Source organism: Dysidea avara, chromosome 4, assembly GCF_963678975.1.
Source record: "Dysidea avara chromosome 4, odDysAvar1.4, whole genome shotgun sequence".
NCBI lineage: Eukaryota > Metazoa > Porifera > Demospongiae > Dictyoceratida > Dysideidae > Dysidea > Dysidea avara.
This window is the reverse complement of record NC_089275.1, coordinates 14,414,808-14,438,239: the sequence shown is the minus strand read 5'-3', so window position 1 is coordinate 14,438,239 and position 23,432 is coordinate 14,414,808. Positions and strand designations below refer to the sequence as shown.

At 39.5% G+C, this 23,432-nt stretch overlaps 1 protein-coding gene across 1 annotated transcript; it reads left to right on the top strand.

Moving 5' to 3' along the window:
* Positions 1-335: 335 nt before the first annotated feature.
* LOC136253583 (uncharacterized) lies at positions 336-23,379 on the top strand. The gene is made up of 3 exons (XM_066046249.1): positions 336-393; positions 1,694-1,907; positions 23,022-23,379. Exons 1-3 carry the CDS (start codon positions 387-389, stop codon positions 23,377-23,379), a joined length of 579 nt encoding a protein of 192 aa, XP_065902321.1. The 5' UTR covers positions 336-386.
* The last annotated feature ends 53 nt before the right edge of the window (positions 23,380-23,432 follow it).

Genomic DNA, 23,432 nt, shown 5'->3' with positions numbered 1-23,432 from the left:
AGGAGTCAAAGCATAATAATCAGCGAGAGTAAGAGATAATTATAGGCACATCAATTATGCCGTATGCTAGGAAATATAGGGAGTACCATGTGTAGCTACTGTACATACCATATGTATAAAGCTTGTCCCTGTACTACTACAGTGTAACACCAGGCAAAGTCACATAGAATTATTTAATATATTTATACAGATTCTAACGATGAAAACATGTACATATTTTGACTATATAAGAAAACAAATATGTAAATGGCTGCAGTATAATTTCAACAGCTTCACATTGTTATGGCTTTACTTACTACAAGTATAAAAACAGTTGAACCAAATAGTGTATAAGTGTCTGACTGATAATTTCAGCTACCAAATAGTTGGCTATCTACACAGCTACTATGAAAGGTAGGTACTGTATGTCAATTGTGTACTGAGTTAGCATTTGTATACAATTATACATTGATGTACTGTATATGTACTGTATATGTACTATATAAACCATGGGTATGGGGTGTATTGCACTTATACCTTACTCTGAAGTCAGAGGAAATTTACTGTTGTTGAACCCCAAGGCAAAGCCAAGGGGTTTATCAACAGTAAACAATTTCCAATGACTGAGAAGTAGGGTGTGTTAAGTGCAATACACCAAAGTGAGGCATGGTTCATTATACCGTCCGTATAGCCAAAATATTTCAAAGGAGAAACTTTTGCTGATTTTGTAGTTTGGGGGTTACCAGCAAAACTTTTATCCTTAATTAATTATTATTATTACTGTGCAGGCCTCACAAGGAGCGTATATGCACAAAGTGATTACATTCAAAAATTATCAAAGCAATGCTTGAGATCATAAATATTTACATCATCATTTGATAGAGAGTTCCAAAACTTGATAATACTTGAAAAAAGGAATTTGAGTAAGCTTTAATTCTTACTGGTAATGGTAAGAATCTCTTTGGGTGTCCACATGTAGAATGGTTACAAGGCCTTGAAATATTTAGAGCTCCATAATATTATAATCTAATACATTTTGGAAGTGTTTGCAAATCTGCGAAATTTTTATTTTTAGCAACAAGGCTCAACATCAAAACTTTTTCCCCTCGAAATATTTAGGCTATACGGTATACAGTAGTCTCATAATTAACACACACTGTACAAAACACTAACGAGTCATGCACACAAACTAACTTAAATTTAATCAACTCATACTAATTTGCCATAGTTCAGACAAAGCATAATGGCCACTGCACTTTTCAGTAATTGATTGTTGGGAGGGGGGGGCATGTTCAAATGCAAATTTACTTTTATGGCATGCCTGGCACCATTCTTTCTTTTGATGTGGTATGTACAGGTTCATTAGTCATAATTCTGTTGTAAACAAACAAGTAGAAGGAAAACTATGAATAGGAATCAAAAATAGTGAAACAAGGGAATTGCAAAAAGTAGCAAAACAAGAGAGGTTCCTTATACCTGCAGATATTGCATGGACATTTTATTCCTAATTCAGTCACAGTTAATAGACTGAAGTATATTAGGGATTAAATGTCCATTTATCTGCAGGTATAGGCAACCTCTCTTGATTCACTATAATAGTTATGTTTTACTATTCCCTAATTTACAGTAATTCTTTGATCCCTAATCCAACTTATATGATTTTTGTAACATTGCACAGTACATGTACGCAGTGCTTTGTTTTTCTCCAATGCAGTAACTAGCAACTATGTACAAAGGATGTCTGATGGTTTGTCAGTATTTTTGAAAACTGTAGCAGCCATTAATGCTGTAGTTATGGTGGCTGCTGCATCTGATACAACAGGATTGCAACATGCTAATGCATTTTTGAATGATTTTTGCAAAACAGCTGCAATAACAGACAGGGAATTGGATGATTTGAAAAGAAAGGGTTATGATGAAAAAACAAGGTATTAATGTGGATGGTGTTATTATACTGCTTACAAATATATGTAAAATGTACATAGCCATTGTATATAATAGAAAGCGATATGATGCTTATTAGACACAGAGTTGTGCTGTACACACAATTATGGGTACATGCATGTTTTATACATAGTTATATAATAATATCATCTGCGTAACAATGTATCTGTATTTAAATACGCATCTCAGTCAAATTAAAGCCTTAATATATTTAAATATCAGTAATGTATTTGCACTCATATTGACAAAATGTGGAAATATTCATGATAAAAGCTATGAGTGGTACTTTGATATCCTGTCGTCTCACATTACCGTAATTATAATTTAAATCCCTGCATTCTAACTGTTGAGTGCATGAATGTATACTATAAATACATGCGTGACTTGTTACTAAATTTGGCAGATGATCAAGGGATACCACGCTGGATCTGAGTATATATGTACTGAATTTCTCAGAATTTTATGGCTCTCCATGTATTGTGACAAGTGCTAGGAAGTTGATAGGTGAATCCTGTAGCTGCATGCCTCTATTTCACTCATGTATAGGGATATGTTTAAAAGAATGCTTGTCTGGTTACAGGTTGTAATTATCTATGTGTATCAAATGTGTAAGCTTACAGCTGTAATCCATATTATACTCTCCTAGTTTGAGTGTGTATTGCCTGTTGTTCTGGAAATTACCCTGATTTTTCTGAGGATTTTTCACCTAGAACTATGCCAATGTGCTGTAATAAATAAGCAGTCAGGGGAGCGAGTATGGATTTTAGATAATTTTTATTTGGAATTCTTGCCATCACATTTCTTTACTGAGTCATTGTGCTGAAAATAATGAAACTACAATGTGAACTATCAAAGGGGGGTTGTTGAATTGGAAACAATATTTGTGACAGGATCTGCGAAAAGGGGTCTTATAGCCTTTCCAAATTTCCATGTTTTATGAGTCATAACACATTGTTTGTTTAACCTATTGTCTTACAATTACATCTAGAATTAGTGCTATGTTAGGAGTGTAAGGTGACCAAATTTCAGACTGGTATCATACTCACAAGTCAAGTTACGGATTGCCAGGCACATGCAATTGGAAAGGCGATGAACTCCTTTTCGTAGATCTGGTCACATTTTATGAGTGTTGTTTGTGACTATGCCATCATGGAGATCACCTATGAGTTTCCTCCAACATGTGGATTCATGTGTCTCACTAATATGGATGATATATGCAATGACAATTTCTAACGTCACAAAACAAAATGGCCATGCTAGTGAGGGGACTTTGTACAGGAAGGTAATGGACAAGCAGTGTTGGGAGTAACGCGTTACTTATGTAATGTGTTATGTAATATTATTACTTTTGTGGTACCTAAGTAATATAATGAACTACGCAATAAAAACAGGTAATATAACTCAAGTTACTTTACTTACAAATGTAACACATTACCTATAGTAAGTAATATAGTTACTGTAACGAGTCTAATATTACGTAATATTATTACTACAAGTAATGAAGTTACTAATCTCGTTAGTAATCCAATGAGTAATGCCTACCACAACAAAGTATTGAAGCCTACTGAATGAAGCTTATTTACCAGCTTCTAACTTATAACCAAGATTTGCACATTGCCCAACAACACAATCATGTCACATGATAAGGTGGTAGTTTCACACATGACAGCTTAAGGCTGTGGACACAGAGTAATATAATATGTAATATTATTATAGTTACTTTATTTTTTAGGTAATATCTAAATAGTTCTGTAGCAAGTAATATGTAATATGTAACTAGTTACTTTTACAAAGTAACTGTCCCAACACTGTTAGGGATCAAAGAACAAAAAAGCAGGGAAACAAGGGAAGAGCTGAAAGTTGTGAAACAATTAGGGGAGGTTGCCTATACCTGCAGATATACTAGTGGACATGTAATCCCTAATTCAGTCATGGTTATAGACCGAAGAGTATGGATTAGATGTCACTAGTATATCTGCAGGTATAGGCAACCTCTCTTGTTTCACAACTTTCAGCAAGACGAGATAGGTGTTTCCCTGTGATAGCATTTATAAATTCGAAAAAGGGTGAAGGTGAGGCATATAGTATAACAAATAGAAGGAAAATTATGAATTTTAAACTGGATTAGGGATCAAAGAACAAAAAAGCAGGGAACAGCTGAAAGTTGTGAAACAAGGGAGGTTGCCTATACCTGCAGATATACTAGTGGACATCTAATCCATACTCTTCGGTCTATAACCATGACTGAATTAGGGATTACATGTCCACTAGTATATCTGCAGGTATAGGCAACCTCCCCTAATTGTTTCACAACTTTCAGCTCTTTCTTGTTTCCCTGCTTTTTTGTTCTTTGATCACTAACAGTGTTGGGACAGTTACTTTGTAAAAGTAACTAGTTACATATTACATATTACTTGCAACTGAACTATTTAGTTACAGTTACATATTACCCAAAAAATAAAGTAACTATAATAATATTACATATTATATTACTTTGTGTTCACAGCCTTAAGCTGTCACGTGTGAAACTACCATGCACTTTATCACATGACATGATTTTGTTGTTGGGAAATGTGCAAATCTTGGTTATAAGTAAGAAGCTGGTGAATAAGCTTCATTCAGTAGGCTTCAATACTTTGTTGTGGCTAGGCATTACTCAGTGGATTACTAACGAGATTAGTAACTTCGTTACTTGTAGTAATAATATTATGTAATATTAGACTCGTTACAGTAACTATATTATTTAGGTAACGCTTTACATTTGTAAGTAAAATAACTTGAGTTATATAACCTGTTTTTATAGCGTATTTCGTTATATCACTTAGGTACCACAAAAGTAATAATATTACATAACACGTTACATAAGTAATGCGTTACTCCCAACACTGATCCCTAATCCAGCTTAAAATTACTAATTTTCCTTTCACTTGTTTGTTTACTTTTTTATATCACAATTATGACTACCGAATCCACGTGTACCACCTTAAAAGAAAAAATGGGACCAGGCATTCCATAAAATAAATTTGCATCTAAATGTGCACCCCAATAATCAATTACGGATTGAAAAGTGAGGTGGCCATTACTCTTCGTTTGTAGTTATGCTCCACTCATTACACAGCATTACAAACGAAGAACACTACAAGAAACTGCAATGAATCCAGTCGCTATGGAAAATGCGGGCGAAAAACATGACACAGCAAGAAGGAAGCCGTATCACGTTATTGCAAATCGACACCTTGCTTTGTTAGTAATAAGAACTGGAACGCAAAGGAGGACAAAGGTACGTCCATGGTACGTGCATTGTACATACTGCGGTTGACGAAAAGGCACGAAGCAACGTCAAACAGTGAAAAAATCAAGCCCGTAGCCTTATCCATTGTCAAGTTATGCTTGGCTGAATACATCAGTTAGTTAGTTATTTAGTCAAAATAAAATTATTGTGTTACACAGAATATTTTTTTAAATTCCTTAGATACTTGTTGGGAAAGGTTTGGAGTCACTCTGAAGGCATTTTTTGGCTTGGCTATGTCTACCTAACCAATACTGCCAAGCTGTTATGAAGGAAATTTTAGGCTGGTTTTAGGATGATAAGAAAGCCCAAAACTGTATGATCCCTAATATACAGTACTATCATACTGTATCATGCAACACAAATTCGGTATTACAGTATCTTAAAGCTGAAACCATTACAAAATGATGCATTTGATTATTCTATTAATGTATTTCTAAGAATATTTTATTAGAGAGTATGTCAATCTTTTAAGTGGTTTTCAGCTCCAGCCAGATTTAAAGTGTGTAGGGGTGAAGCTTGGCTATACTCAAGTTAACCAACTGAGAGCTGCTTACAGCAAAGAAAATATATAATTATTAATGTTAAGGTAAGGTATATTACTGTATCTACAGCTGTATGCTATGGCCTGTCTCTTTTCTGCAACTAAGCATGTCACATCTGCCAGCCTGCCAAATGCAGTTTAAAAATTGACAAAGCCAAAGGAGGATTCATCCAAACTCCTCATAGTCATGGCCCAGATCTACGAGCTTAGCCACTGACATCTCATCTGCCAACGTTCCTCACCGAGGCCCTCGTAGCCCTACATATAGCTAACTACTGACACACAAACTCAGCAACAACAGCAACTGACATGTAATTGCACTTCAATTGGACAGTTCCTCAACCCTAGTTTGCTTTGAACTCATCAAAATTTACCTTCATACAGACAGTGAAAGACATCATCATGCTTAATAGACAAATCTCAGTTAGTGTTAGGGCCTGGTTCAACCTTGGTTTCTTTTTTGCCATGCATGGTTACTTCTTCTAATAGAGCATCCTTCTCAACTACTGTAACATTTATTAGGTAGAAAAGAAGGGAAGTAAGTAGCTGGGACCAGTGGTTGAATGGTAAGAGTCTTGGACTTCAGTACATGGTATATACACTGTTGTAACAATGTGTCAGGGGTTCACTTTTTTCATTTTTTCTATATATATATATATATTTGTATACAGTGGAACCTCTTTTTATGGAAATTTGGGACCCAGAATTTTGGCCACTTTTTGCTGAAATATAGAGGTTTTCTCTGTATTAACCAGACCTTGTTGGGACCAAAATTTTTGTTCTTATTATGGAGGTTTTTTCTATGTGGCCTTAATTCGGGGAGTTTGTTAAGAGAGGTTCCACTGTATTTGTAGGTCAGCAATAGCCTCAACCTTGAAAAATACTTTGAATGTAAGTTTCCTCAAAAAATTATTATATAACAGCTTTTCAATGACTATATTACAGACTATTGAAATGCTCTGGTGAAAATTCAACTTATAATACATGATTTTATGGTTTAATTTTTTGCACAGATCAGAGTAAAACAAAAGAATTATGCAGAAGATTTCAAAAGCATTTGTTTTGTCATGGCTTCAGGGAAAACAACCTTAGTAAACAGGTTGAAAACTGGGTTTGTAGATAGATTAACCATAGTAGGAGTGTCTTTTGGTGGTTTGAAAGGAATTGAGATAAAGACTGTCAAGTTATAACAAAAATTCCAATCATGAGTATGGGCACATGATCTAGTTTCAGGGGCAGATCCAGAGGGGTTCAGATCCAGGGGGGTTCAAAGGGTTCCATGGAACCCCCTTTTGAAAGAGCCTCTCTTACTCGAGATACTCTAATAGAGCAGTCAAGATCGAGGTACTCTAATAGAGCAGTCACAGTATTCTTAAGGGGAGCAGTGTAGCAAGCTACGTGTGGAGTTATTAATAAGGAAATATAGGTGGTGAGGGTATCTATGGTGAGGGGCAGCTATTGTCAGCAGGTAATGACCTTTGTTCTTTTTTTTTTTTTTTTTTTGGTCTTCAACTTACAGCTAGGCTGAAATTGCAATTCCAGAGTGGAACTTTTAAAAAGTCTGGATCCGCCCCTGAGTTTTAAAGGCAATCTATTGTCATGCCCAGCTGAAAATCTTAGTAGATTTAATCATCATAAAGGTCTTTCCAAATAATCGCTTCGGTTTATGTGAAAACCAATTACCTGTAGCAATTGCACGATTGAAATACTCTAATAGTACAGTCATCCTATTAAAGCAGTTAGCTCCGTATTCTACTAGTATTTTTAATTTACAAAATGAAGTAGGGATCTATGCAATAAAAAGTAATGAAGCAAGAGATGAATGATGGTATTACAGCATAACTCAGTGGGAAAGTTCCTACTTTGGCACATTAGCTGTAACATTTATTTTATTCAGCACCAAAGTAGGGACTTTTCCACTGAGTTATGCTGTAATACCATCAATCATCTCTTGTTTCATTACTTTTTATTGCATAGATTCCTGCTTCATTTTTTTAATTGACAATTTCTTTTTAAAAATGACAAGGGGTGTACAGCTAGCTACGCCAATAAGGTCTTGTTCTCTGTTTAGCAAATAGCTAGATTGTGAAGAGGTGTGGTCTCTGTACTCTATCGCGATTAGTCAACCTAGATGGGTGTAGTCGCAAACCTATCGCGAATTAGTCTGGCGGCGCCCACTCTTTTGCATATCCCAATAGTGAATTTGCAGATATCTAGCTACTGTACGCAAGGAAGTTTTGACGTAGGAAAAATTTGACGAATTCAGACTTCAGCAGATTTGACAAATAAAATGTTGACGAAAATCAAGAATTGTAGGCAAAACCTGTGCTTTTAAGGGCGCTTATAAATATTTGACAAATTTAAATTTGAGGAATTAAACCGATTCGTCAAATTCGTCAAATTTTTTTTCACGTCAAAATTTCCTTGAATACAGCAGTGTACCTCTTATAGTAATTCCAGGACCGAAGCACTTCAAAAATCCAACTCTGGAATAATTCTGTGGCATCTAATGTGCTACTGAAAAAAAGAGTTGATACTGCCTCAATATTTTTTTATAATTTATTTATTTTATTTTATTATAACTTCACAACCAATAAAACAACAAGAACAGCAAATTAAAAGTACAAAGAAAAAAATCAATAAGAGTTACTGCATAATTGATGGAAGTTTTGACTCTACTTGAATGAGGTCAATTGGTGCTGATCATAAAGAGTGGCCAAAGGAGGATCTAGAACCCCTCAGACATCTAATTGCTGACCTCAGAAGTGAAAAAGACAAGCAGCACTGGATCCACCCCATTACAGCAGCATAATTTGAGTCCCATTTATCCAATAGCAAGGAAGCAAGGCGTTTGTAAAAATTAGGTTTCATTGGATGAAGAAAAAGGCAAGCAGCCGGAAGATAAAAGAGAAGACAAGGCGCAGAGGGCCTACACTCTTCGGAACCCCAAAAGGCACATCCCACTGGTGAGTTTGTTATTGTGGCGTAAAATGGTGACCGTGCGCTGCTTCGTTTGGCCTCTAGCCTTGCGACTGTGATCAGGCATTCAAGCAGTGAGTTTAAAATTCTACTTTTGGCAATTTAAAAAAATTCTATATCCGGCCACCTGTTAGCATTTTGTTATATTGTATGCTGTATTATATATCATATGAACTAGTACTATTCTGTAAAGGTGATTTTCGTCATGTAAGATGTTTCTAGGGTGCTTTTCAAAGGTGGAATTTTTGGGCGGCACACAAAATTTTCAGCCCAATCCCTACTTAAATGGTACTACCATACCGTTTAATTAGAATGGTCAGTTATGGTACAAGTGACCCTGTAAAGGCTTCAGCTACAAACAAGTCACCCTGTAGAGAGTTCACCTACCAACAATAAATCACCCTGTAGAAAGGCTTCAATTACAAACAAGTCACCCTGTAGAGTTAATAGTTAAGGTACTAGCAAGTCACCCTGTAGAGAGTTTAGCTGCACTGAAACAAGTCACCCTATAGAGAGTTCACCTACCAACAAATCACCCTGTAAAGAGGTATCAACTACAAATACGTCACCCTATAGAGAGGTAAGCTACCAGCAGGTCATCTTGTAGAAAGTTCAGCTACAAAAAAATCACCTTGTAGAGAATTCACATTAAAGAGAGTTCAGCTACGTTACATTCAGTGGAGACTAGCTTAATTAAGATAACGTAAAAGGTCACCCAGTAAAGAGTTCAACTACATTACTGCAGCTACATTAAAAGTCTCCTTGTAGTCACATAACAGGTCACCCACCCAAGAGTTCAGCTACATCACATGTCACCCAGTAGAGAGTTCAGCTATGTTACTAGTCTCCCTGTAGTGAGCTCAGCTATTGACAAGTCACCCAGTAGAGAGCTCAGTTAGTACAAATCACCCAGCTAGAGGTAGAATGCAGCTACATTACAAGTCATGCAATTGAGACTGTATAATGTAGCTGAACTTTCTACAGGGAGACTTGTAAGGTCTGCTGAGTGATGCTGAAGCTAAACTCTCTATAAGGAGACTTGTAATGTAGCTGAATTCCCTGCAGGAAGACATTTAATGTATAGTTGTAGACAGTCTGTAGCTGAACCCTCTTCTAGGTGATATTTTACGTAGATATATAGCTATACATTGAAAGTCTCTCTGCAGAGTATTCAGCTGCAGGGAATTCAGCTACATTACAAGTTTAAATGTCTTCCTGCAGGGAATTCAACTACATTACAAGTCTCCTTATAGAGAGTTCAGCTTCAGCATCACCCAGCAGACCTTACAAGTCTCCCTGTAGAAAGTTCAGCTACATTTACAAGTAACCCTGTACAGAGTTCAACTACATGAAAAGTCACCCAGTAGCAATAGAGCACTCACCTATCGTACAGGTCATCATGTAGATAGTTCAACTGCATATAAAGTCTCCCTGTAAAAAATCCAGCTATGTAACAAGTCATCCAGTAGAGAGTTCAGCTACATTACAAGTCACCCAAGCTACATTTCAAGTGAGTCACCCAGTAGAGAGTTCAGTCACAAAGAGTTCAGCTACATTACTAGTCACTGGGGGCAGTGTAGAGTTCATGATGAACTACGTACAAACAAGTCACTCTTGTAGAGAGTTCTGCAAGAGTTATCCTTTTGGTTAAATTTCCTTGGTATAATCATTTCACTGCATTTGACTGTAGTGGATTTTATGGTAACTTGGTAATTATTGCTACAAGTTAAGATGGCCTTATGAATATAGCATTGTAGGCAAGTTTATTCTTCTTGCTCCTTTCATAAAACAGACTTAAAGCCACGGATTTATAACACGAAATCCAACTTAGTGTAGCAAGTGCAAGATCGAGATACTCTAATAGAGCAGTCATCCTAATAGAGCAGTCACCCTGAAGAGAATTCAAGAGATCAGTTAGAAACAAGTAACCTGTATAGAGATCAGTTTCAAACAAGTCACCCTGTAGAGAGATCAGCTACAAACAATCCACCCTGTAGAAAGATCAGCTAGAAGAAGTTACCTTGTAGGGAGTTCAACTACGGAAAGAGATAGTTCAGCTAGAAGAAATCACCTTGTAGAGTTCAGCTACAAAGAAACCACCATGTAGAGAGTTCAGCTACAAACAAATCACCCTGTAGAGAGATCAGCTAGAAGAAGTTACCTTGTAGAGAGTTCAGCTACAAAGAAACCATCATGTAGAGAGTTCAGCTGAAAATAAATCGCCTGTAGAGAGTTCAGCTACAAACAAATCTCCCTGTAGAGAGATCAGCTAGAAGGAGTTTCCTTGTAGAGAGTTCAGCTACAAACAAATCCCCCTGTAGAAAGATCAGCTAGAAGAAGTAACCTTGTAGAAAGTTCAGTTACAAAGAAACCACCATGTAGAGAGTTCAGCTACAAACTAGTGACCTTGTAGAGACATCAGCTAGAAGAATTTACCTTGTAGTGAGTTCAGCTACAAATAATTCACCCTGTTCAGAGATCAGATGGAAGAAGTTTTCTTGTAGAGAGTTCAGCTACAAACAAATCACCTTATAGAGAGATCAGCTAGAAGATGTTACCTTGTAGATAGTTCAACTACAAACAAATCACCCTGTAGAAAGATCAGCTAGAAGAAGTCACCTTGTAGAGAGTTCAGCTACAAACAAACCACCATGTAGGGAGTTCAGCTAGAAGAAGTTAACTTGTAGAGAGTTCAGCTACAAAGAAACCATTCTGTAAAGAGCTCAGCTACAAATAAATCACCTGTACAGAATTCAGCCACAAACAAATCACCATGTAGAGAGATCAGCTAGAAGAAGTCACCTTGTAGACAGTTCAGCTACAAAGAAACCATCATGTAGAGAGTTCAGCTACAAACAAATCGCCCTGTAGAGAGATCAGCTAGAAGAAGTTACCTTGTAGAGAGTTCAGCTACAAAGAAACCATCATGTAGAGAGTTCAGCTGCAGATAAATCACCTGTAGAGAATTCAGCTACAAACAAATCACCCTGTAGAAAGATCAGCTAGAAGAAGTAACCTTGTAGAGAGTTCATTTACAAAGAAACCACAATGTAGAGAGTTCAGCTACAAACTAGTGACCTTGCAGAGACATCAGCTAGAAGAATTTGCCTTGTAGGGAGTTCAGCTACAAACAATTCACCCTGTTCAAAGATCAGTTAGAAGAAGTTTTCTTGTAGAGAGTTCAGCTACAAACAAATCAGCCTGTAGAAAGATCAGCTAGAAGAAGTCACCTTGTAGAGAGTTCAGCTAAAAACAAACCACCATGTAGACAGTTCAGCTAGAAGAAGTTACCTTGTAGAGAGTTCAGCTACAAAGAAACCATTCAGTAAAGAGCTCAGCCGCAAACAAATCACCTGTACAGAATTCAGCTACAAACAATTCACCCTGTAGAGAGATCAGCTAGAAGAAGTTACCTTGTAGATAGTTCAGCTACAAACAAATCACCCTGTAGAAAGATCAGCTAGAAGATGTTACCTTGTAGAGAATTCAGCCACAAACAAATCACCATGTAGAGAGATCAGCTAGAAGATGTTACCTTGTAGATAGTTCAGCTACAAACAAATCACCCTATAGACAGATCAGCTAGAAGAAGTCACCTTGTAGACAGTTCAGCTACAAAGAAACCATCATGTAGAGAGTTCAGCTACAAACAAATCGCCCTGTAGAGAGATCAGCTAGAAGAAGTTACCTTGTAGAGAGTTCAGCTACAAAGAAACCATCATGTAGAGAGTTCAGCTGCAGATAAATCACCTGTAGAGAATTCAGCTACAAACAAATCACCCTGTAGAAAGATCAGCTAGAAGAAGTAACCTTGTAGAGAGTTCATTTACAAAGAAACCACAATGTAGAGAGTTCAGCTACAAACTAGTGACCTTGCAGAGACATCAGCTAGAAGAATTTGCCTTGTAGGGAGTTCAGCTACAAACAATTCACCCTGTTCAAAGATCAGTTAGAAGAAGTTTTCTTGTAGAGAGTTCAGCTACAAACAAATCAGCCTGTAGAAAGATCAGCTAGAAGAAGTCACCTTGTAGAGAGTTCAGCTAAAAACAAACCACCATGTAGACAGTTCAGCTAGAAGAAGTTACCTTGTAGAGAGTTCAGCTACAAAGAAACCATTCAGTAAAGAGCTCAGCCGCAAACAAATCACCTGTACAGAATTCAGCTACAAACAATTCACCCTGTAGAGAGATCAGCTAGAAGAAGTTACCTTGTAGATAGTTCAGCTACAAACAAATCACCCTGTAGAAAGATCAGCTAGAAGATGTTACCTTGTAGAGAATTCAGCCACAAACAAATCACCATGTAGAGAGATCAGCTAGAAGATGTTACCTTGTAGATAGTTCAGCTACAAACAAATCACCCTATAGACAGATCAGCTAGAAGAAGTCACCTTGTAGACAGTTCAGCTACAAAGAAACCATCATGTAGAGAGTTCAGCTACAAACAAATCGCCCTGTAGAGAGATCAGCTAGAAGAAGTTACCTTGTAGAGAGTTCAGCTACAAAGAAACCATCATGTAGAGAGTTCAGCTACAAACAAATCGCCCTGTAGAGAGATCAGCTAGAAGAAGTTACCTTGTAGAGAGTTCAGCTACAAAGAAACCATCATGTAGAGAGTTCAGCTACAAACAAATTGCCCTGTAGAGAGATCAGCTAGCAGAAGTTACCTTGTAGAGAGTTCAGCTACAAAGAAACCATCATGTAGAGAGTTCAGCTGCAGATAAATCACCTGTAGAGAGTTCAGCTACAAACAAATCACCCTGTAGAAAGATCAGCTAGAAGAAGTAACCTTGTAGAGAGTTCATTTACAAAGAAACCACAATGTAGAGAGTTCAGCTACAAACTAGTGACCTTGCAGAGACATCAGCTAGAAGAATTTGCCTTGTAGGGAGTTCAGCTACAAACAATTCACCCTGTTCAAAGATCAGTTAGAAGAAGTTTTCTTGTAGAGAGTTCAGCTACAAACAAATCAGCCTGTAGAAAGATCAGCTAGAAGAAGTCACCTTGTAGAGAGTTCAGCTAAAAACAAATCACCATGTAGAGAGATCAGCTAGAAGATGTTACCTTGTAGATAGTTCAGCTACAAAAAAATCACCCTATAGACAGATCAGCTAGAAGAAGTCACCTTGTAGACAGTTCAGCTACAAAGAAACCATCATGTAGAGAGTTCAGCTAAAAACAAATCGCCCTGTAGAGAGATCAGCTAGAAGAAGTTACCTTGTAGAGAGTTCAGCTACAAAGAAACCATCATGTAGAGAGTTCAGCTACAAACAAATCGCCCTGTAGAGAGATCAGCTAGAAGAAGTTACCTTGTAGAGAGTTCAGCTACAAAGAAACCATCATGTAGAGAGTTCAGCTACAAACAAATTGCCCTGTAGAGAGATCAGCTAGAAGAAGTTACCTTGTAGAGAGTTCAGCTACAAAGAAACCATCATGTAGAGAGTTCAGCTGCAGATAAATCACCTGTAGAGAGTTCAGCTACAAACAAATCACCCTGTAGAAAGATCAGCTAGAAGAAGTAACCTTGTAGAGAGTTCATTTACAAAGAAACCACAATGTAGAGAGTTCAGCTACAAACTAGTGACCTTGCAGAGACATCAGCTAGAAGAATTTGCCTTGTAGGGAGTTCAGCTACAAACAATTCACCCTGTTCAAAGATCAGTTAGAAGAAGTTTTCTTGTAGAGAGTTCAGCTACAAACAAATCAGCCTGTAGAAAGATCAGCTAGAAGAAGTCACCTTGTAGAGAGTTCAGCTAAAAACAAACCACCATGTAGAGAGTTCAGCTAGAAGAAGTTACCTTGTAGAGAGTTCAGCTACAAAGAAACCATTCAGTAAAAAGCTCAGCTGCAAACAAATCACCTGTACAGAATTCAGCTACAAAAAAATCACCCTGTAGAGAGATCAGCTAGAAGAAGTTACCTTGTAGATCGTTCAACTACAAACAATTCACCCTGTAGAGAGAGCAGCTAGAAGAAGTCACCTTGTAGAGTATTCAGTTACAAAGAAACCACCATGAAGAGTTCTGCGATAAATATATGTACTATATAATTATATAATTTGTACATTTACTGATAAAATCAAAAATATTTAAAGCACATCTGCTTCATCTTTTCTTCTTCCTGTGACAAAGAAAAAAAAAGCTAGGTTAAAAAAGTCCCAAAGCTGGCCATAGGCCGGCTTTGGGGTATACAAATACAAAAAGAAATGAAATCTAATCCAAAACAGCAAAGCTGTAAAAAAGGAGTGCGGCCCTCAAAAAAGCTATGGTGAAAAAAGATGTGAAATCCAAGGTGGTGGCCAAGAAATGGCTGTGATGGTAGGTTAATGGCAAAAATTTTCATAACGACAATTCAGGTGAATTTTTGTGCCACTTGTTTCACCATAGTCTTTTTTAGGGCTGCACTCCTTTTTTACAGCTTGGCTGTTTTGGATTAGATATATATATCACTTCCTTTTGTAGTTATAAGTCCCAATACCAGCCATAATCCAGTTCTGGGGCTGACTTTAATTTATTCTTACTGCAGGAAGTAAAGGGATAGCTAATTATTTTTAGTTGAATTATTCTTTGTAAAATATTGCTTTGATAAAAATCAAGACACACGGTAGTGTGTCGTGCAGCCCAAGAAGCCAGCACGCAACACCCGTGAGTATATTGACAGGAAGAACGAAAACGCAATTTTCGCACCTCCGTAGCTCTGTGCTGCATTGATGATACAAGACGATTTTTGCTGTGGACATTCCCTCCAACTTCAGCACTCCACATTCCAAATTTGAGCAAAATCGCTTCAAGCGTTCCCGAGATATGCGACTTCAAAAATTGGCTTAGTTTCTTGGTTTTTTTTCTTCTTCCTCTTCTTCTTCTTATTTTTCTTCCTCTTTTCGCACACTTACAAAAACTGCTGTAAAATGCGACTGCCATATCCGATTAACTTGAAATTTGGCACACTGAAGGGGGGTATAACAGCGCATAGCGGTACCAACTTTGGCTGGAATACGATAAACAGGCATAGAGTTATGAGCGATTATTCACGAAAAATAACACCAATATGTTGTCATGCCTACAGGGTAAACCGTGTATGGGAAGAAGCTGAAAATCGGTGGGTGAATAGGTTAACTATTGAACCTCAAACCTTTTGTGGTTTGAAAGAAATCGAGCTAAAAACCAGGAAGATACAACGAAAAAACCAACAGTGTGTAACAGTTACACAATCGAGATTAGTTAATAAAAAACGACTGCTTGCCACGCTTACCAGATACACCGCTTGGGGTAATGCTCTGAAAATTGCTGTACAGATGGAGTAATCATCTTAGAAAGGATCTGCAATTGTGTAGATGAATCAGACTTAGAACCACGGAGTTATAACACGAAATCCAATTTGGTGCAGCAAGTGCGTGATCGAGATACTCTAATAGAGCAGTCATCCTAATAGGGCAGTCACCCTGAAGAGAATTCAAGAGATCAGATAAGCTACAAACAATTCAAACTGTAGAGAGATCAGCTAGAAGAAGTTACCTTGTAGGAAGTTCATGCAACTATGGAAAAAGATAGTTCAGCTAGAAGAAACCATCTTGTAGAGTTCAGCTACAAAGAAACCACCATGTAGAGAGTTCAGCTACAAACAAATCTCCCTGTGGAGAGATCAGCTAGAAGAAGTTACCTTGTAGAGAGTTCAGCTAAAAAGAAACCATCTTGTAGAGAGTTCAGCTGCAAACAAATCACCTGTAGAGAGTTCAGCTACAAACAAATCTCCCTGTAGAGAGATCAACTAGAAGAAATTTCCTTGTAGAGAGTTCAGCTACAAACAAATCACCCTGTAGAAAGATCAGCTAGAAGGAGTTACCTTGTAGAGAGTTCAGTTACAAAGAAACTATCATGTAGAGAATTCAGCTACAAGTTAGTGAACCTGTAGAGAAGAAGTTACTTTGTAGAGAGAACAGCTACAAAGAAACCATCTGTAAAGAGCTCAGCTGCAAACAAACCACCTATAATTATACAGAATTCACCTACAAACAAATCACCCTGTAGAGAGATCAGCTAGAAGAAGTTATATTGTAGATAGTTCAGCTACAAACAAATCACCCTGTAAAGAGATCAGCTAGAAGTAGATACCTTGTAGAGAGTTCAGCTACAAAGAAACCATCATGTAGAGAGTTCAGCTGCAAACAAATCGCCTGTACAGAATTCAGCTACAAACAAATCACCCTGTAGAAAGATCAGCTAGAAGAAGTTACCTTTTAGAGAGTTCAGTTACAAAGAAACCACCATGTAGAGAATTCAGCTACAAACTAGTGACCCTGTAGAGACATCAGCTAAAAGAAGTTATCTTGTAGATAGTTCAGCTACAAACAAATTACCCTGTAGAGAAATCAGCTAGAAGAAGTTACCTTGTAGAGAGTACAGCTACAAAGAAACCATCATGTAGAGAGTTCAGCTGCAAACAAATCACCTGTAGAGAGTTCAGCTACAAACAAATCTCCCTGTAGAGAGATCAGCTAGAAGAAGTTTCCTTGTAGAGAGTTCAGCTACAAACAAATCACCCTGTAGAGAGATCAGCTAGAAGAAGTTTTCTTGTAGAAAGTTCAGCTACAAAGAAACCATCATGTAGAGAGTTCAGCTGCAAACAAATCACCTGTAGAGAGATCAGCTAGAAGAAGTTACCTTGTAGAGAGTTCAGCTACAAACAAATCACCCTGTAGAGAGATCAGCTAGAAGAAGTTACCTTGTAGAGAATTCAGTTACAAAGAAACTATCATGTAGAGAATTCAGCTACAAGTTAGTGAACCTGTAGAGAAGAAGTTACTTTGTAGAGAGTTCAGCTACAAAGAAACCATTCTGTAAAGAGCTCAGCTGCAAACAAACCACCTATAATTATACAGAATTCACCTACAAACAAATCACCCTGTAGAGAGATCAGCTAGAAGAAGTTATCTTGTAGATAGTTCAGCTACAAACAAATCACCCTGTAAAGAGATCAGCTAGAAGTAGATACCTTGTAGAGAGTTCAGCTACAAAGAAACCATCATGTAGAGAGTTCAGCTGCAAACAAATCGCCTGTACAGAATTCAGCTACAAACAAATCACCCTGTAGAAAGATCAGATAGAAGAAGTTACCTTGTAGAGAGTTCAGCTACAAAGAAACCACCATGTAGAGAATTCAGCTACAAACTAGTGACCCTGTAGAGACATCAGCTAAAAGAAGTTATCTTGTAGATAGTTCAGCTATAAACAAATCACCCTGTAGAGAAATCAGCTAGAAGAAGTTACCTTGTAGAGAGTACAGCTACAAAGAAACCATCATGTAGAGAGTTCAGCTGCAAACAAATCTCCCTGTAGAGAGATCAGCTAGAAGAAGTTTCCTTGTAGAGAGTTCAGCTACAAACAAATCACCCTGTAGAGAGATCAGCTAGAAGAAGTTACCTTGTAGAGAGTACAGCTACAAAGAAACCATCATGTAGAGAGTTCAGCTGCAAACAAATCACCTGTAGAGAGTTCAGCTACAAACAAATCTCCCTGTAGAGAGATCAGCTAGAAGAAGTTTCCTTGTAGAGAGTTCAGCTACAAAAAAATCACCCTGTAGAGAGATCAGCTAGAAGAAGTCACCTTATAGAGAGTTCAGTTACAAAGAAACCACCATGTATAGAGTTCAGCTATAAACTAGTCACCTTGTAGAGACATCAGCTAGAAGAAGTAACCTTGTAGAGAGTTCAGCTACAAAGAAACCATTCTGTAAAGAGCTCAGCTGCAAACAAATCACCTATACAGAATTCAGCTACAAACAAATCACCTTGTAGAAAGATCAGCTAGAAGAAGTTACCTTGTAGAGAGTTCAGTTACAAAGAAACCACCATGTAGAGAATTCAGCTACAAACTAGTGACCCTGTAGAGACATCAGCTAGAAGAAGTTGCCTAGTAGAGAGTTGCAAACAAATCACATACACAGAATTCAGCTACAAACAAATCACCCTGTAGAGAGATCAGCTAGAAGATGTTATCTTGTAGATAGTTCAGCTACAAATAAAATCACCCTGTAGAGAGATCAGCTAGAAAATGTTACCTTGTAGATAGTTCAGCTACAAACAAATCACTCTGTAGAAAGATCAGCTAGAAGAAGTCACCTTGTAGAGAGTTCAGCTACAAACAAACCACCATGTAGAGAGTTCAGCTACCTTGTAGAGAGTTCAGCTACAAAGAAACCATTCTGTAAAGAGCTCAGCTGCAAACAAATCACCTGTACATAATTCAGCTAAAAACAAATCACCCTGTAGAAAGATCAGCTAGAAGGAGTTACCTTGTAGAGAGTTCAGTTACAAAGAAACCACCATGTAGAGAATTCAGCTACAAACTAGTGACCGTGTAGAGACATACAAACAAATCACCCTGTAGAGAGATCAGCTAGAAGACGTTACCTTGTAGATCATTCAGCTACAAACATTCACCCTGTAGAGAGAGTAGCTAGAAGAAGTCACCTTGTAGAGTGTTCAGTTACAAAGAAACCACCATGGAGAGTTCTGTGATAAATATATGTATTATATATATATATATAATCTGTACATTTACTGATAAAATCAGAAATATTTAAAGTACATGTACATCTGCTTCATCTTTTCTTCTTCCTGTGGCAAAGAAAAGAAGATAGGTTTAAAAAGTCCCAAAGCTGGCCATAGGCCGGCTTTGGGGTATACAAATACAAAAAGAAGTGAAATCTAATCCAAAACAGCCAAGCTGTAAAAAAACAGTGCGGCCCTCAAAAAGGCTATGATGAAAAAAGAAGTGAAATCCAAGGTGGTGGCCAAGAAATGGCTGTGATGGTAGGTTAATGGTAAAAATTTTAATAACGACAATTCAGGTGAATTTTGTGCCAAGACCAAACGGCACCAAATTCATCTGAATTGTCGTTATTAAAATTTTTACCATTAACCTACCATCACAGCCATTTTTTGGACGCCACCTTGGATTTCACATGTTTTTTCACCATAGCATTTTTGAGGGCCGCACTGTTTTTTTACAGCTTGGCTGTTTTGGTTTAGATAAATTATAGGTTATCATGACAATCTGAATCTACAAAGCTATCAAATAGTATGGTAGTATTGTTTAACCTCTCAAAGCGGTGATGCATGCCACCTAAAATGTCACCTTTAAAGGCCATCCTAGAGACATCTTCCAGGATAAAAGCCACCTTTAAGGAATACTATTAGTCCATCTAACATCAAATACATACAGCATTAAAAGCAAGAAACGGCAGCCAGAAATAAAATTTTAAAAATCCCCAAAACTCAAATTTTCGTCTGCTTGCCTTGCCTGCCTGCCTGCCTGCCTGCCTGCCTGCCTGCCTGCCTGCCTGCCTGCCTGCCTGCCTGCCTGCCTGCCTGCCTGCCTGCCTGCCTGCCTGCCTGCCTGCCTGCCTGCCTGCCTGCCTGCCTGCCTGCCTGCCTGCCTGCCTGCCTGCCTGCCTGCCTGCCTGCCTGCCTGCCTGCCTGCCTGCCTGCCTGCCTGCCTGCCTGCCTGCCTGCCTGCCTGCCTGCCTGCCTGCCTGCCTGCCTGCCTGCCTGCCTGCCTGCCTGCCTGCCTGCCTGCCTGCCTGCCTGCCTGCCTGCCTGCCTGCCTGCCTGCCTGCCTGCCTGCCTGCCTGCCTGCCTGCCTGCCTGCCTGCCTGCCTGCCTGCCTGCCTGCCTGCCTGCCTGCCTGCCTGCCTGCCTGCCTGCCTGCCTGCCTGCCTGCCTGCCTGCCTGCCTGCCTGCCTGCCTGCCTGCCTGCCTGCCTGCCTGCCTGCCTGCCTGCCTGCCTGCCTGCCTGCCTGCCTGCCTGCCTGCCTGCCTGCCTGCCTGCCTGCCTGCCTGCCTGCCTGCCTGCCTGCCTGCCTGCCTGCCTGCCTGCCTGCCTGCCTGCCTGCCTGCCTGCCTGCCTGCCTGCCTGCCTGCCTGCCTGCCTGCCTGCCTGCCTGCCTGCCTGCCTGCCTGCCTGCCTGCCTGCCTGCCTGCCTGCCTGCCTGCCTGCCTGCCTGCCTGCCTGCCTGCCTGCCTGCCTGCCTGCCTGCCTGCCTGCCTGCCTGCCTGCCTGCCTGCCTGCCTGCCTGCCTGCCTGCCTGCCTGCCTGCCTGCCTGCCTGCCTGCCTGCCTGCCTGCCTGCCTGCCTGCCTGCCTGCCTGCCTGCCTGCCTGCCTGCCTGCCTGCCTGCCTGCCTGCCTGCCTGCCTGCCTGCCTGCCTGCCTGCCTGCCTGCCTGCCTGCCTGCCTGCCTGCCTGCCTGCCTGCCTGCCTGCCTGCCTGCCTGCCTGCCTGCCTGCCTGCCTGCCTGCCTGCCTGCCTGCCTGCCTGCCTGCCTGCCTGCCTGCCTGCCTGCCTGCCTGCCTGCCTGCCTGCCTGCCTGCCTGCCTGCCTGCCTGCCTGCCTGCCTGCCTGCCTGCCTGCCTGCCTGCCTGCCTGCCTGCCTGCCTGCCTGCCTGCCTGCCTGCCTGCCTGCCTGCCTGCCTGCCTGCCTGCCTGCCTGCCTGCCTGCCTGCCTGCCTGCCTGCCTGCCTGCCTGCCTGCCTGCCTGCCTGCCTGCCTGCCTGCCTGCCTGCCTGCCTGCCTGCCTGCCTGCCTGCCTGCCTGCCTGCCTGCCTGCCTGCCTGCCTGCCTGCCTGCCTGCCTGCCTGCCTGCCTGCCTGCCTGCCTGCCTGCCTGCCTGCCTGCCTGCCTGCCTGCCTGCCTGCCTGCCTGCCTGCCTGCCTGATTGACTACTGACTAACTGACTGATATCTTCAGACAAGCATAGCTACATGTAACGTGATGATGTCTAAGGCTACAGACTTGATCTTTTACTGTTAAATGTTGTTCCAGCCTGACAGTAGCTTTCTGGCATACTGCCAGTACAGTACATACAGTGGAACCTTAGTTATCCAAACCCCTTGTAACCAGGGGTGGTCCATAAGTCTGAAAAGTCCATGTCTCTGGAACTGTGTTATAAATAACCATTTTTTTTAATACCAGTCATTCAACTACCCTAATAGAACAGTCGCTACTCTAATAGAGCAGTCATTTCCATAGTTCAGTTAACCAAGAATCCGCATAAGTGGGATCTGGATAACTGAGGTTTCACTGTACTGTTCACATCATGGACTTACCTTTGTCCTCCTTTATGTTCCATTTCTCTCTATGGTGACTAGATTGATTGCAGAGGTGCTTCTCATACTTTGTAACACTGTGTAACAGGTTGAACATAACTGGAAACAACCCTTGGTACTTTCAGTAATTGATAGTTTGAGCATGTGTTCAATCCAAATGTTTCTTCATCCATTAGGCTACGTATGTTAAATGTGCACTGCTGACCAAATTTCAAGTCAGTAGCTTTTTCCAAGCTGATATTATGAATCATCAAATGTTTGTAACGGTAAACTAGATGAGTGTGAAAGACCCTTTTAACTAATCTGGTCACAATTCGATTTGGGAAATTATAGAAATAAAAAGTAGTGAAACAAGGGAGAACACCTAAAGATACGTTAATGGATATAATATACATAATGCATTCAATCTATAGACTGAAGTAAGGACTTTAATGTCCACTAGCAGTGTTGGGCAAGTTACTTTTAAAAGTAACTAGTTACATATTACATATTACTTGCAGCTGAACTATTTAGTTACAGTTACATATTACCCATAAAATAAAGTAACTGTAATAATATTACATATTATATTACTTTGTGTCCATAGCCTTAAGCTGTCACGTGTAAAACTACCACCTTATCACATGACACGATTGCATTGTTGGACAATGTGCAAGTCTTGATATAAGTAAGTAGCTGGTGAATAAGCCTCACTTAGTAGGCTTCATTACTTCATTGTGGCAGGCGTTACTCAGTGGTTACTAACGAGATTAGTAACTTCGTTACTTTTAGTAATAATATTACATAATATTAGATTCGTTACAGTAACTATATTACTTAGGTAACGCGTTACATTTGCAAGTAAAGTTACTTGAGTTATATTACCTGATTTTATAGCGTATTTCGTTATATTACTTTGTTACCACAAAAGTAATAATATTACGTAGCGCGTTACATAAGTAGCGCGTTACTCCCAACACTGTCCACTAGTATGTATGTAATGTCCACTAGTATGTATGTCTTTAGCTGTAGCTATAGGCAACCTCCCTTGTTCACTACCTTTTATTTACATTATCCCTAGTTGAACTTAAAATTTCTAATTTTCTTTGCATTGTATATACAGTATTTTACAAGGCGTAATTATTAATGTACATGTATATATTTTGGGTATTTTGTGCATTATTACACCAGAATTTGTCACTTAGTTACAGAGCTTGTTATCGTATTGACTATAATGATCGTGACGTAGCTAACTGCTTTGAATGCAAGCGTCGTATAAAAGGACGACAAGTAATCAAATTAGATACAGAAGAAGGTGAAGATCATATTAGTATGGGCATAAATGAATACACCCTATATGAAATTAAGACACCAGTCGCAGGAAGTGGTTACTATCCAAACAACAGAATTTGCACATATTCTTTGATACCACGTAAATACAATCATGTGTTTAGCTATGTCTTTGATGATTTCGAATTTGACTTTGAGAAAGGTGGCTCAAAAGGTACATGTTATGATCAGGGGCGGATCCAGAGTTTGGAAAGAGGGGGGGCACCTTTCTGAAAAACAGTTGAAGACCAAAAAAAAAAAAAAAAAAAAAAAAAGGTCACGACAAT

What these genes read in the sequence shown, in the direction of transcription:
- LOC136253583 (XM_066046249.1), top strand. An exon ending in GGTTATGATGAAAAAACAAG is followed by an intron (nt 1,908 to 23,021) that starts GTATTAATGTGG and finishes TTTGTCACTTAG; the next exon opens with TTACAGAGCTTGTTATCGTA.